We start from the raw sequence: 15,118 nt of genomic DNA on the forward strand, positions 1-15,118 counted from the left end.
CCAACGATGCACGAATACTCTCCGCTGTCTTCGGGTTCCAGGTTAAGAATGAGTAACTCATGGATGCCCCTATTCTGTCGGATGTCATATTTGGAAGTAGCGTGAATTCTTGCACCATCTTTGCGCCACTCTGCTGGGGCTTTTGGGAGGGTCACCTCACAGCAAAACCTGGCCATGCTGCCCTCATCTGCTTTCTCACCCTTCAGCCGCTGCGTGAATTCTGGCTTGAGGGCTGCAGAGGTCAAAACGAATGGGAGAAAAATTTTAAAAATTACATTTTTTTTATTAAGTGACAGTTCCCACCAATTTCTGAAAAATAGAAACCCGGGAAAAATTGGTTGTACAAGACCAATGTATGTTTGATGTCCCAGGAAGTAAATATGTTTAAGATTAAACATTATTCATTTCATAAATATTCTTGAAAGGGGTAGACCTAAGATGAAAGAGGTGACATGCATATCTATGTCTATATATTTATCTGTATCTATACCTATATCTATATCTAGCTAGCTCGCTGTCTAGTTATCCGTATGTATGTATATAAATCATCTTATCACCTCTGTCACATTTTAATTTTTTCATTTGCTCATTTGAATTTGAATTTTCATATGAAGAATATTCATATTCTTCGTATAAAGAATTTCATATCTATGAATGTATATTTTTTCATCACATGAAAATTACACATATGAATGAGCAAAATGAAAAAATTAATATGTTAACAGGGACAATCGGTATGTTAGTTGTCTTATGCATGCTCCCTTAGGGACCTCTTAAAATATAGGGTGGGGTCCACAGAAGTTGTTAGAATTAAACGTATGAAAGTTAGTAACTGAGACAACACAATAGGGTAAGATGATCCAGACTTTAAAAAAAATTGTTATAAAAACTGAATTCTTTACAGTGAAGCAACAGGAGACAATGAATTCTAATCCTGCTTTTAGGCTTGGCAGCTGGCTGGGTGACTTTGAGCCAAATACCAGGTGACAGTTCTAGTCTGATTCAAAAAATTTGTACCTTGCACAGATAATGTGGCAGAAGTGGTTTGGTCTCCAACACTGCATGAATACTTTCCACTGTCTTGGAGTTCCAAGTTATGAATGAGTAAGTCACGGATGCCACCATCTTGTCTGATGTCATATTTGGGACTAGCACAGATTCTTGCACCATCTTTGCGCCACTCTGCTGTGGCTTTAGGGACGGTCACCTCACAGCGTAATCTGACCGTGCTGCCCTCATCTGCTTTCTCATCCTTCAGCCGCTGTGTGAATTCTGGCTTGAGGGCTGCGAAGTCAAAAAGAACAGGCGTAAGTAATACATGGAAAGCTATGGCAAATCTAGACAGCATACTAAAAAGCAGAGACATCACCCTGCCAACAAAAGTGCATATAGTCAAGGCCATGGTTTTCCCAGTTGCAATGTATGGCTATGAAAGTTGGACCACAAGAAAGGCTGAGCGACAAAGAATTGAGGCCTTTGAACTACAGTGCTGGAGAAGACCCCTGTGAGTCCCCTGGACTGCAAGGCGGTCAAACCGGTCAGTCCTAGAAGAGATCAACCCCGACTGCTCTTTAAAAGGCCAGATCCTGAAGTTGGAACTCAAGGACTTTGGCCACCTAATGAGAAGGAAGGACTCACTGGAGAAGAGCCTGATGCTGGGAAAGATGGAGGGCAATAGAAGAAGGGGACGACAGAGAATGAGGTGGCTGGATGGAGTCACTGAAGCAGGAGGCGTGAGCTTAAATGGACTCCAGAAGATGGTAGAGGACAGGAAGGCCTGGAGGAACATTGTCCATGGGGTCGCAATGGGTCGGACACGACTTCGCAATTAACAACAACAAAGTAAAACATTTAACCCTTCTTCCATTAAGTGAAATTCTGAGCAATTTCAGAAAAATAGAAGTCTGTGAATAAAGATTCTAAAGCAGCAGTCCTCAATTTTTGCAGCTCAATGGCCTGGCTGGGGGTGGGGAAGGCGACTTTTTGAATAGGCCATGGCCTGGTAGGTTGGGGGTTCATGTTCTACAGGACCAATGAATATTTGATGTCCCAAGTAAAAATTGGCAGTGACGAAACATTATTCAATAACAGAATAACAGAGATGAAAGGGACTTAGAGGTCTTCTAGTCCAACCCCTGCTCAAGCAAGACACCCTATACCATTCCAGACAAATGTTATGCAATCTCTTCTTGAAAACCTCCAATGTTGGAGCATGCACAACTTCTGAAGAGAAGTCCTTCCACTGAGTAATTGTTCTAACTGTCAGGAAGTTTCTCCTTAGTTCCGGGTTGCTTCTCTCCTTGGTTAGTTTCCATCTGTTGCTTCTTGTCCTGCCTTCAGGCGCTTTGGAGAATAGCTTGACTCCCTCTTCTTTGTGGCAGCCCCTGAGATACTGGAACTATACTATCATGTCCTCCCTCGTCCTTCTCTTCATTAAATGAAACATACATATTATCTATCAAAAAATTTGTGCACATTTTACCGTTAACAGTCAAAACGGCTGAAGTTTTCTGGTCTCCACAAATACAGGTGTAATGTCCAGCATCCTCAACTTCTAAACTGCTGATCACCAACTTCGCGACAGCCGCTTCCTGTCTGAATTGGCATTTGTCCCCTTTTAATTTGTTTCCTTCCTTCATCCATTCCACGGGAGCAGCTTTGGTGAGTTCACAATGCAAGGTGGCTGTTTCATTTTCGGTGGCTGACACATCCTTCAGTTCCTGTTTGAATTGGGGAGGTAGGGCTGTAGGACATAAGAGGAGAGTATGAAAATTGTCCAGGGGTAGACGGACTTTGGACAAAGTTAGGTCAGAGGTAGGGAAGAGGAATTGGAGTGAGAGCATGGGGCTCCCCTTGAGGAGCACCCGGAGGCTCCAACTGGTCCAACTGGTCCAGAATGCGGCCGCGCGGGCGGTGTTGGGAGGGACTCGTCGCTCCCATGTAACACCGCTGCTGCGCGAGCTGCACTGGTTGCCGGTGGCCTTCCGGGTGCGCTTCAAGGTGTTGGTCATCATCTTCAAAGCGCTCCATGGCATTGGACCTGGATACCTTCGAGACCGCCTTCTGCCGCAGATTACCTCCCATCGGCCTGTACGCTCCCACAGAGTGGGTCTCCTCAGGGTGCTGTCGGCCAGACAGTGCCGGCTGGCGACCCCCAGGGGGAGGGCCTTCTCGGTGGGAGCCCCCACCCTCTGGAACGAACTACCCCCCGAGATCCGGGTGATCCCGGATCTCCCCTCCTTCCGCCGCGCCCTAAAGACATGGCTTTTCCAACAAGCGGGATTGGCCTAGGGAATTTTAGTGGGGTTTTTTAAGGGAAATTTTAATTATTAGGCCATTACAAATATTTCCTTTTAATCTGGTTTTAATTTGATATTTACACATTATAACCAAAATATTCCGACAGTCGCGCCCTGAGTCCGGTAAGGAGAAGGGCGGGATACAAATCAAATAAATAAATAAATAAATAAATAAATAAATAAATAAATAAATAAATAAATAAATAAATAAATAAATAAATAAATAAATAAATAAATAAATAAATAAATAAATAAATAAATAAATAAATAAATAAATAAAAATAGGATATGTACTTTCCTTCCTTCCTTTATATTTCTTTTCCTTCCTGCCTCTCACCCTTGCTGTTGCCCTCCTTCCCTCCCAACCATCCTTTCCTTCTTCCTTCCTTCCTTCCTGTTTGACTTCCTGCCTTCATTCTTTCCTCCCTCCCTCCCCTCCTCCTCCTCCCTTCCTTTTTCCCTCCCAACCTCCCTGTCACTTTTCCTTCCTTCCTTCCTTCCTTCCTTCCTTCCTTCCTTCCTTCCTTCCTTCCTTCCTTCCTTCCTTCCTTTCCTCTTTTCACATTGTCATTCCTCTTCCTTCTTTTCATTTATTTATATTTTCTTTCCTTCCTTCCTTTTCTTCTGTTCTGTTCTAGAGTAAGGGATTGGATTAGAAGACGTCCAAGGTCCCTTCCAACCCTATTGTTCTAGAACAGGGGTCCCCAACCCCCCGTCCGTGGACCAGTAAACGGTCTGTGGCAGGCCAGCAACCGGTCCACACAAACAAGCAAAGGCCCATTCGTGGGATGCAGGCAGCACACAAAATCACACACCCTCTGGTCCACAGAAAAATTTCTCTCCACGGAAGCAGTCCCTGGTGCCCAAAAGGTTGGGGACCTCTGTTCTAGAATATCTCAGACTTATGTTTTTGAGCACACACAAAGATCATGGAGGACAACTCAGGAGCCTTTGGCCTTCACCATCAGCTTTAATAAACAACTGTGTCAAGACAAAGCCATATGATGTTCAGACCTTGGACATTTTCTCACTTCTGATTCTCCATTGGAAAATGCAAGGGTTTCCTAGAACCATATCTGAAAACCATTGTTCTAGAACTAAAGACCAATACTGTCAACACAACAGGAAGAAGAAAGGTTTCCAGTGAACGGGAGGCAGACTGTGAAAGACAAACCACAAACTGACATCCACAAACGAGACAAAAAAAACCAGATTTGCCAAATACCGAACTCAAGATAGGTTGACTTACCACGGACTGCCAGAGCCCCCGTCGTTTTATGATCACCACAGACACAGGAGTATTCTCCTGCATCTCCAAGATCGAGGTTGTGGATCACACACTCTACCACAGGGCCTTCCTGCTTCAGATTGTATTTGTCATTTGCACGCAGTGTCTTGTGTTTCTTTTTCCACTCCACCGTAGCTGTTTTTGTCAGCTCGCACCGGAGAGCAGCTGTTCCACCTTCTGAAGCTTCTTGGTCCTCCAGACCTTTCTTGAACCTCGCAGGGATGGCTGGAGGGGTTCAGGAGGCAGAAAGCAGGTGAATACCCAGATGTTGAAGAAAAGGATCCATTTGGGGGCCCCATGGATCATTCTCCCCCTTTCCTTTCAAGTTTTGTTAGCCATAAACATTGGCAAGATCCATTAGCTTAGGCTGTCTTCTAGAAGACCTCCAAGATCCCTTCCAAATCTGTTACAGGTAGTCCTCAACTTACAACAGTTCAATTAGTGACCATTCAAAGTTACAATGGCACTGAAAAAAGTGATTTATGACCATTTTTCAGACATATGATGGTTGCAGCATCCCCACGGTCACGTGATCAAAATTCACATATTTGGCAACTGACTCATATTTACTAACACAGTTGTTAGGTGAATCTGGCTTCCCCATTTACTTTGCTTGTCAGAAGGTCGCAAAAGGGGAATCACATGACCCCTGGACACGGCAACCGTCGTAAATACGAGTCAGTTGCCAAGCCTCTGAATTTTGATCATGTGACCGTGGGGATGTTGCAATGATCATTAAGTATGAAAAATGGTTGTAAGTCACTCTTTTCAGTGCCATTGTAACTTTGAATGGTCACTAAATGAATGGTTGTAAGTCAAGGACTACTTATAATGAGGCATTATGTATTGGATAGCCATTTGTCCGAAATGGTATAGGGCAGTGGTGGCGAACCTATGGCACGGGTGCCAGAGGCGGCACTCAGAGCCCTCTCTGTGGGCACGCGCGCCGTCGCCCCAGTCCTAGGCCTTCAGCTGGATTTTATAAAACCTTTTCGCTTTAGGCCTCCGCCACCGTGTACAAAAAAAAAAAGGTTCAATCAATCAGTCCATTTCAACTTCTCGCGGGAAAAAAAAAGATCTTGCAAAGTTCGAATTGATTGATTGAACTTTTCAGTCCCACCCAGTCTGCCGTTACCACCGCAGCCACACCCACCCAATGGGCCACACCCACCCAATGGGCCACACCCACCCAATGGGCCACACCCACCCAAGCCACATCCACCTGGCACCCAACGATGCATAAGTGGATTTTGGGTTGCAGTTTGGGCACTTGGTCTCTAAAAGGTTCGCCATCACTGGTATAGGTTTCCTGCCTGAGCAGGAGGTTGGATTAGATGACCTCCAAGGTCCCTTCCAACTTTATCATTATTATTATTATTATTACTAGAGTTCAAATCTTTGTACAATCCTTATCTTTAGCAGGTTTGAACCGGTTCTTATCACAATTCATATTCCTCATAGACAGCCTGCTGTGTTACTTCAAAGAACTAGAAACATCAAAGACACTCCTAGTTACCAAAATTGCTGAAAGGGGCCTCCCTCTCCTGTTCCCATCAGCAACAAATTGTAAAATGGCATCAGATACAACGGTCATCTGGAGGATCCATAGCAAATGAATGAATATTATCTGTACTTTATATATTGTGAAATATAAGGATATTTCTTAGCTGTGGGGTCCTTGGTGCTCTCTTGCAGATGTTTCATGACCAAACTAGGTAATATGATCAGTGCTAGAAGGGAGTGGGTCTAGCAAACCCCACTCCCTTCCTGAACTGATGATATTATATAGTTAGGTCATAAAACATTTGCAAGAAAACCACCGAACTTAGAGAGCATCAAGCACCCTATAGTTCTTCTCCTTCTCCTCCTCCTCTTCCCCCCCTCCGCAAGCCCCTCTCTCTTCTAGCACTGATTATGTTACCTAGAAGGAATTTGCTTAGAAGTTCTCCTTCTCCCTCCCTCCCTCCCTTCCTCCCCCCCTCCTCCTCCTCATCCTCCCTGCAAACCCAACCCTTTGAGTTCTGATGACATTACCTAGCTGGGTTATGAGATGTCTGCAAGAAAACCACCAAGTTCAGAAAGCACCAAGAACTCCATAGTTCGACCCCAAGCTATGTACTCTTCTATTGATCTTACTCAGCCTCCAAGCGCTGTAAAGATCTTTTGACCTCTTTCTCACATCTAAGACGACCAGAGGAAACCTAGAAGTCCTCCTCATTTTACATCTATCGCATATGACTATTGGAAACAAAATGTTTTATGTACCATTCACCCTTAAGAAAGCTGAAGTCTTCGAATCGCCAACAGTGCAACTGTAATCCCCAATATCAGCCAGTTGCAAGTGGTGGACCACCAGTTCAGCAACCACACCTTCCAGTTTCATTTCGTATTTGTCGCTGGGCTTCAGAACCTCGCTGCCCTTCCACCACTTCACAAGGGCGGGAGTTTTGGTCAGCTCGCACTGCAGAGTGGCGGTGCCGTCTTCGGCAGCCTCGAGGTTCTTCAGGTCGACTTTGAAACGTGGCGGTAAGGCTGGAGAGAGTAAAGAGGACATTTGAGGTCATTCATCACGCCAGCTGGAATAAATCCATGATTCCTCTTAAGGGTTATGTGTAGAATCACTTACAGGCGGTCCTCGACTTACGACCACAGTGAAGGCCCAAAATTTCCATTGCTAAGCAAGACAGTTGTTAAGTGAGTTCTGCCCCATTTGATGACCTTTCTTGCTGCAGTTGTTAAGTGAATCCCTGCAGCTGTTAAGCTAGTCACATGGTTGCTAAGTGAATCTGGCCTCCCCATTGTTACAAGGTCACAAAAGGTGACCACATGACCCTGGGACACTGAAACCGTCATAAATATGAACCGGTTGCCAAGCATTTAAATTTCGATCATGGGATCGTTGGGGTGCTGCAACGGTCGTAAGTGTGAAAAATGGTCATAAGTCAGGTTTTTTCAGTGCCATTGTAACTCTGAATGGTCACTAAACAAATGGTTATAAGTCAAGGACTATCTATACTCTAATCCAATCGTAGACATAATTTTTCCGGCTTTTCCAGTAAAATGGTGCAATTAAATGGACTAGATCAGTGTTTCTCAACCTTGGAAAATTTAATATGGGTAAACTTAAGCACCCAGGATTCCCTGGGGAGGATGCAGGGGCAGATAATCTTAACGGTCCTTTTATAACTCTAAGATCCGAACTGAAATTTAAAAGAATGGGAGTGCAGGTTGTCACAGAAAGCAATAGATGTAGAAACTGGAGAGAAAAAAGAAACTCTCCCACACTGTGGACTGTTTTCCAAAAGTGGTCTAAAATTCTAAAGAGGCACCAAAGATTGTGCTTAGTGTCTCTCTGGGCTTGATGGTTTTCTTGCAGATGTTTCATGACTCATGATCAGTCCGACACTGATCACTTGCCACTCATCACTAGGTAACTGATGATGGGTCTTCAAGAAAACCATCAAGCTCAGAGAGCACCAAGAATCCCACAATCTTCTTCCTCTTCCTCTTCCTCCTCCTCCTCTCCACAAACCCCATTCCCTTCCAGTACTAATGATATTCCCTAGATGGGTCATGAAATGTTCTGCAAAAAAAACAATCCAGCTCAGCGAGCATCAAGGACCCCACAATTCATCCCTGAGCTACACCAACACGTCCTTTTAATCAGGGAGAGGAAGAGAGAGGTGTCATATTTACCTTGCACACTGATAGAGGCTGATGTGATTTGATCTTCACAAATACAGGAATATTCTCCTGCATCCTCTTCAGTCACATCCTGGATTGTGAGCTCCGCAACATTTTCTTTCTGTTTGATTTTGTATTTTGCACTTGGCTGGAGCGTCTGTGCATCTTTTCTCCAATCCACCACAGCAGTTTTATTTAATGCACAGCGCAGAACGGCCGTCTTTCCTTCCAAGAGCTCTTGGCTTTTGAGTTCTTCTTGGAAACGCACAGGTAGAGCTGTGGAACATAACACCGACAGGGTGTGGGTCGTTTTAAATTTCAGAATTTTGAGATTTGCAAAAGGGAGCTTTTGCAAGAATGCACAGTGAAAGAAACTCAAGGAAAGGAGCATCTGAAAGGTGCAGCCAGCTGGGTTTGTGACACAATTTGCATAATACATGACATCATCACTTCCATTTGCATGATGATGTCATGGTATAACGGACGACATTCATTGTACAAAAGCAATTTGTAATCTGAAGCTGGTTGTTCTGCTGCATGCTAAAGATCAACATCATTTTTTTATTGTTTTTATTGCTATTATAGTTTTAGAATGGTTTTAGTGTTTAAATCATATTATATTTTTTGAAGGGGATGTGGAAGGGGAAGGAAAGAAGGAAAGTAGGAAGGAAGGGAGGGAGGGAGGGAGGGAGGAAGGAAGGAGAGAAAGATAGAAGGAAGGAGAGGGAAGGGAGGAAAGAAAGGGGGAAGGAGAGAGAAGGAAGGGAAGGAGGGAGGAAAGAAGGAAAAAAAGATTACCGGGAGGAAGGAAGGATAAAGAGGGAGGGAGAGAGGGAGGGAGGGAGGGAGGGAGGAAGGAAGGAAAGAAAGAAGGGGAGAAAGATAGAAGAAAGGAGGGGGAAGGAAGGACCGAAGGAAGGAGAGAGGAGGGAGGAAAGAAAGGGGGAAGGAGAGAGAAGGAAGAGAAGTAGGGAGGGAGGGAGGGAGGGAGGGAGGGAAGAAGGGAAAAAAGATTACCGGGAGGAAGGAAGGATAAAGAGGGAGGGAGAGAGGGAGGGAGGATGGTATCTATACAGATATTGAATGAATGAATGAATGAATGAATGAATGAATGAATGAATGAATAGATGGGTGGATGGATAAATAAATCATAAATAAATCAAAGATTCCTATTAAAAACACATTTTCAACTGAGATGTCACCTTCTTGTTTTAAAGATCAAAATAAATTTGAACCCCACAAATGTATACAGTAAAACACGATAGCCCTGTTCTGCTTTTCTACATCATTTGGATTTCATCAAACATTTTAGATGAAAAAAAAACATTCTTTTTCTAAAGTATTATTCCTCCAGTTTGTGGAATTCACATTTTTTCCTGTTTCACCAAATGCTTTTCATAAAGCAGACAGGAAAGGCGTAGGCATTTTTCTCTGCACAAATAACTCAGTTGGAACTAGCACATGGGCCTAGAAATAGATATATAACTGCAAGCAACAATAGTACAAAAACAATTCAAAAATCAGAAGTTCAGGAACAAAAATAAAATACTTCCAAAACAGCATTTTAATGGATCCAGTGGGAAAAAATCTTTAAGAAGAAAGAAATTAAAAGAAGGCAGCTGATAAAAAAAGAATTAAAAAGAAGGAAGAAAAGAAAGTTGCCTAGATACCTTTGTAAAGAATTAGATTAAAATATCTTTAAAGGAACAAATGTAGAGACACAATGCAAAATATTCTTTGGAATTGGCTCAAATTCTGGACTAAGATGAAAGTTTAACATGGAATTTCCAATGTTAAATTTTGCAGTGTTTAGTTTTGGAATTTTGACATGTTAGAAATGAAAGCGTAGGGTTAAAATATTGTATTAGGAGAGCCAACTTCATGTCCTCCTTTTGGCACAAAGATCATTTTGGAAATCTCCAAATGGAGAGGAAGTGGAATATAAAATTAATCAATAAATAAAAACATGGAAATATGCATTTGTAAAATGTCAACATCCTTCTTAAAATGCAGGGCCTAGAAATAGATTTGTTAAAGGTATAGTCTGTCCAACACAGACTAGAAAAAAATAATATCATTTTATAAGCTAATGTTAAAATGCATTTAGAACTGAAAAATCAACATATTTTTGAAAGGTGCTAAGTTAAAAAAAAAATAGTATATATTTCATTGCAACAAGTGTTTTCTGATTCCTGTTTTGATTCAGAAGGCATTAATATGAGAGTCAGTAAGGTGTAGTGATTAAGGTGCTGGGCTAGATATCAGGAAATGGTGAATTCTAGTCCTGCCTTAGGCATAGAAGATGGGTGGGTGACTTTGGGCCAATTACCAGGACATGATAAGTTCTAATCCTATCTCAGGCATTAAAGCCAGCTTGGTGGCTTTGGGCCAATGATCAGGGGATGGTGAGTTCTAGTTCCGTCTTAGGTATGAAAGCTAACTAGGTGACTTTGAGCCAGACCCTCCCTCTCTCAGCCCAGCCCACCTCACAATGTTGTTGTGGGAAAAATAAAAGCAGGAAGGAGCAGGGCTTTTTTTGTCATAGAACGCCCAGAACAGAGTTCTGGCACCTTTTTTGGATGGAACCTTGTAAGGTAGGCAAAGCAGGTTGTATGACATGTGTGAGTTCCGGCACCTTTTTTTTTTTTTTTTTTTTACAAAAAAAGCACTGGGAAGGAGTATTATTATGTATACTTGCCACCTTGCATTAGTTATAAAATAATAATGGTGGGATAAAAATCTAATAAATAAATAAACTAAATATAGAATGTAGGACACAATTAAAGAAATACATTTCAAAAATGCAGAATCAATTCTAGGCATTGTAGAATAAGAAAGAAGAAAGAAGCTAACTGAAAGAAATTGTTTTAGACAGTTGGAATATTTTGTTAAGGGACTGTGATTTTTGCCCTGAAAAAATTAATATATCCCTGTATCAAAAAGCACCAAAATTCCTTGTGGGAATGCATAGATTTGTAAAATCAAGGAATCTTAGCATGTTGTGATAAGTATTAGCAAAGTTTGAATATTGTTATGTGAGAGGAGAAAAGAGACCACACTGGAGTTTTGCAGAATCAAGAAGATTTTGTCTTGAGAGAAATATCTTAATGAAAATTTGCAGAAGATATTAAGAGAGAAGAAATAGTAGCATAATTTTAGGAAATTGTAAGAAAGAAAGAGATTTGTGATATATGAAAAGACAAAGGCTGTCTCCTGACTTGAGCTAGCTATTTTCAAATGCCAGCATTGTGGAGAATACTTTCAACCCGTAAAAATCTGCCTTCACAACCTAAAAGTATTGTGTAGCTAGGGTTTCCAACATGGATATAGAGTCTTCTTTTTGCAAAAAAAAAAGTACCCATCATCAAACCAAGAACACAGAATGTGATTAGTTGTTAAGTACGTAAGAAGGTCCAGATATGGTGGGACAAAATCTTGCCTAGGAATTTTGGGACTGTAGCCTCATGTTCTTGAGAACATCAATTTGGAGAACCTCATGTTGGAGAACGTCATGCTGGAGAACCTCATGGGGCAAAGCTTAATTCTAAGGACCCTCTGAGGGTCTCAAGCAGACAACTCAAACCTTGATGAGAACTGACATTGTCAAAATAGTTGTAACCACCATCAGCCAAGGTATGACACTCTTGTTGACTTTGGACACAAACAGGGTTACTTGACCAAGTGACCAACATGGAGACAAGACAAGACATCACAATGCAAACCACACAAGATGATTAATACAACAGACTATGGAACAACTGATTACCATGAACGGTCAAGATGGCTGTGGTCTTCTGATCTCCACACACACAGAAGTAATCTCCCGTGTCCATCACTTTCAGATCTCGAATCAACAATTCAGCAACAGGACCCTCCTGTCTCATTCTGTATTTATCGCTTGGCTTAAGAGTTTGTGATCCTTTCTTCCACTGTACCTCAGCCCCAGCTTTAGACATCTCACAATGGAGAGTAGTGGTGGCATCTTCAACAGCTTCCCGGTTCTTCAGCCCTTCTTTGAAAAGAACGGGCAGAGCTGAGAAGATGGCAACAAGGACAGAGTTGAAAAGTAAGCATGGAGGAACAAAGAGATGGAACAAAGAGATGGAAACCACAGGACATTTACTGCATCATACAAGCATGGAAGTCCTACCACTCAAACAGAGCAAAACAAGAACTTATGGATTGGGAGAACACGATATGTTAGACATTTTTATAGAATTATTGTCCAACAGGGACACGCTGGGAAGACAAATAATGGTGTGATGTTTAAAGCATATGGACATTTCTGAGGCACCTACATTCCAGCTTTACCCAAGAAAGAATCTGTTCTTGATTCCTTGAGGTTCTTCTTTACTCAACCATAGCAATTCTGAGTTCCAATCATTAAAAAAAGTGGTTGAACATATATATTTTAGGCTGAGTAGTAGCTTTGAAGTTAATATTTGCTATGGATTTATCTGAACTACTTAGATAATTATATATAATAAATGGGTCTTCCTCGCCCATTACTGAAACCCTTTTGAAGGCTCCAAATTGAGGAAAGTTCTTATGAACATTACGACAACCTCAGCTCTTAATAAGAAGAATCTTAGATGTTTGGACACCTTCAGAAATAAGAAAAGTGGCTTTTTTAATAAGATTAAAATTTGATTGAGGGAACTAAACTTTGCTGATATCTATTCAAACTTGGTGATTCTAAGATAGTTGATGAAAGATTGTCAACGTACTATATATAGTCTAGCACAAAGATCAGGATTTCAGGAGAAACTAAAAGGCTGAGAAAGACCAGGAGATCAAGGGAACCAATAGAAGAAATATATATGTGGAGAGATAAAGGTTTACCCTTGACTTCTAAAGATGCTGTGGTTTGCTGTTCTCCAGATACACAAGCATAGATTCCAGAATCAGTTACTTCCAAGTTCTGGATGACCAGTTCAGCAATTTTTCCTTCGTGTTTCATTTTATACTTGCTTCCTGGCTTAAGGATCTTGTGTCCTTTCTTCCACTCTACGGGGGCAGATATTTTGTTCAGCTCACACTGGAAAGTGGCAACTTTGCCTTCCGGAGCTTCTTCGTCCTTCAAGGATTTGGTGAAGAGGACCGGCAGGGCTAAAGAATGGAGAATGATAGGACAGAAGTCCATCAGGGTTAGCTGGGAGCACAAACAACTCCTTCCTTAGCAAACAATTGGGGTCATTAATTACGAGGCATAATTCAACCTAATCATTTTCCTTAATGGGTTACTGTGTGAGATCTGTTCAATCCCTGCTGATCCCCATCTTGTCAAACTGCAAAAGCTTGGAAATTACCATTTTAACCTCCAATTTATGGAGTTTACAATCTGGAATTCTTGCAAACTCAGCTTGACTTCATCATTAGATGTAAAAAATATCACAGCGTTGTAGGTTCATTGGTCTCGAGAATACAGATAGTCCTTGACTTAACGACTGCAATGCAGCCCAAATTTTCTGTTGTGGAGCAAAATAGTTTTTCAGTGACTTTGGCCCCACTTGATGACCTTTCTTGCCACAGTTGTTAAGAGAACCACTGCAGTTGTTACGTAAGTCGCACAGTTTTTATGTGAATCTAGCTTCCCCATTGACTTTGGTTGTCAGAAGTTCGCAAAAGGGGATCACGTGATCCCAGGATACCACAACCATCATAAATACATGATAGTTCAAATTTTGATCCCCATGGGGATACTGCAATGGTCATAAGTCACTTTATTCAGAGTCTTATAACTTCGGTCACTAAATAAATGGTTGTAAGTCAAGGACTACCTGTACCAGTGATCATATGGATCCCAATGCATGGACGAATTAAGGAGAGTGTGGGCTGATGGTTGGATTAGATCAGGCTTCCCCAATGTTGGCAATTTCCAGCAGTGTGGATTTCAAATCCCAGAATTCCACAGCCAGCAGGACCGTTGATGAGAATTCTGGGTCTTGAAATCCACATGCCTAAAAAATTCCCAAGGTTGGGAAACACTAGATTAGATCATGCTGAGATAGGGCTAGTTTTTTAGCTAGAATTTCTGTATAAATAATATCTGACTCTTTAAAAAAATATGTAGACATTTGCTTCCAGTTTCAAATGGATCACATAAAGAGGATGCCGCTGACAGCAGGATCCCTGATTTCAGTTCATGCTCATTTGGAACATAAACATAAAATGATAGAACTGGAAAGGGCCCTTGTAGGTCATCTAGCCCAACCTCCTGCTCAGCCAGGAAACTCTGAACCATTCTGGGCAAATAATTGTCCAGTCTCTTCTCTTCTTAAAAACCTCCAATAATGGATCACCCACAACTTCTGAAGGCAACTTCTGTTCCACAGATTGAATGTTTGAATTGTCAGGAAGTTTTTTCTTAGTTCTAGGTTGGTTCTCTTCTTGATTTAATTTATATTCATTGCTTCTTGTCCTGCCTTCAGTTGCTTTGGAGGGCAGATTAATCTCCCTCTTCTTTGTGGCAGCCCCTCCAATTTTGGAACACTTCTATCATATCACCCCTAGTCCTTCTTTTCATTAAATTACACATATCCAATTCCTGCAACCATTCTTCATATGTTTTAGCTTCCAGTCCCCTAATCATCTTTGTTGTTCTTCTCTGCACTGTTCCCAGAGACTCTAACATCTTTTTTACATCGTGGTGACCAAACCTGGATGCAGTATTCCAAGTGTGGCCTTACCAAGGCCTTGTAAAGTGGTATTAACACTTCAGGTGATCTTGATTCTATCCCTCTGTTAATTCAGCCTAACACTGTGTTGGCTTTTTTGGCAGCTGCAGCACACGGCTGGCTCATATTTAAGTGATTATCCACTAGGACATCTATTGCTCAAAGAGTTT

General features: G+C 41.8%; 1 protein-coding gene across 1 annotated transcript in view; it reads right to left on the reverse strand.

The window, feature by feature from the left end:
• The window catches only part of LOC107285997 (obscurin), a 190,237-nt gene that overhangs the window by 88,428 nt on the left and 86,691 nt on the right, over window positions 1–15,118 (reverse strand). The window contains exons 43-50 of the mRNA XM_029283797.1: window positions 13,114–13,380; window positions 12,038–12,304; window positions 8,284–8,547; window positions 6,853–7,119; window positions 4,549–4,812; window positions 2,483–2,743; window positions 1,018–1,284; window positions 6–232 (exon numbers count right to left, since the gene is read on the reverse strand). Of these exons, the coding sequence (XP_029139630.1) occupies window positions 6–232; window positions 1,018–1,284; window positions 2,483–2,743; window positions 4,549–4,812; window positions 6,853–7,119; window positions 8,284–8,547; window positions 12,038–12,304; window positions 13,114–13,380 (2,084 nt within the window). The remainder of the gene's footprint in view (window positions 1–5; window positions 233–1,017; window positions 1,285–2,482; window positions 2,744–4,548; window positions 4,813–6,852; window positions 7,120–8,283; window positions 8,548–12,037; window positions 12,305–13,113; window positions 13,381–15,118) is intronic.

The sequence above is a fragment of the Protobothrops mucrosquamatus genome, unplaced genomic scaffold (assembly GCF_001527695.2).
Source record: "Protobothrops mucrosquamatus isolate PMUCROS unplaced genomic scaffold, P.Mucros_1.0 scaffold235, whole genome shotgun sequence".
NCBI classification, from domain to species: Eukaryota; Metazoa; Chordata; class Lepidosauria; order Squamata; family Viperidae; genus Protobothrops; species Protobothrops mucrosquamatus.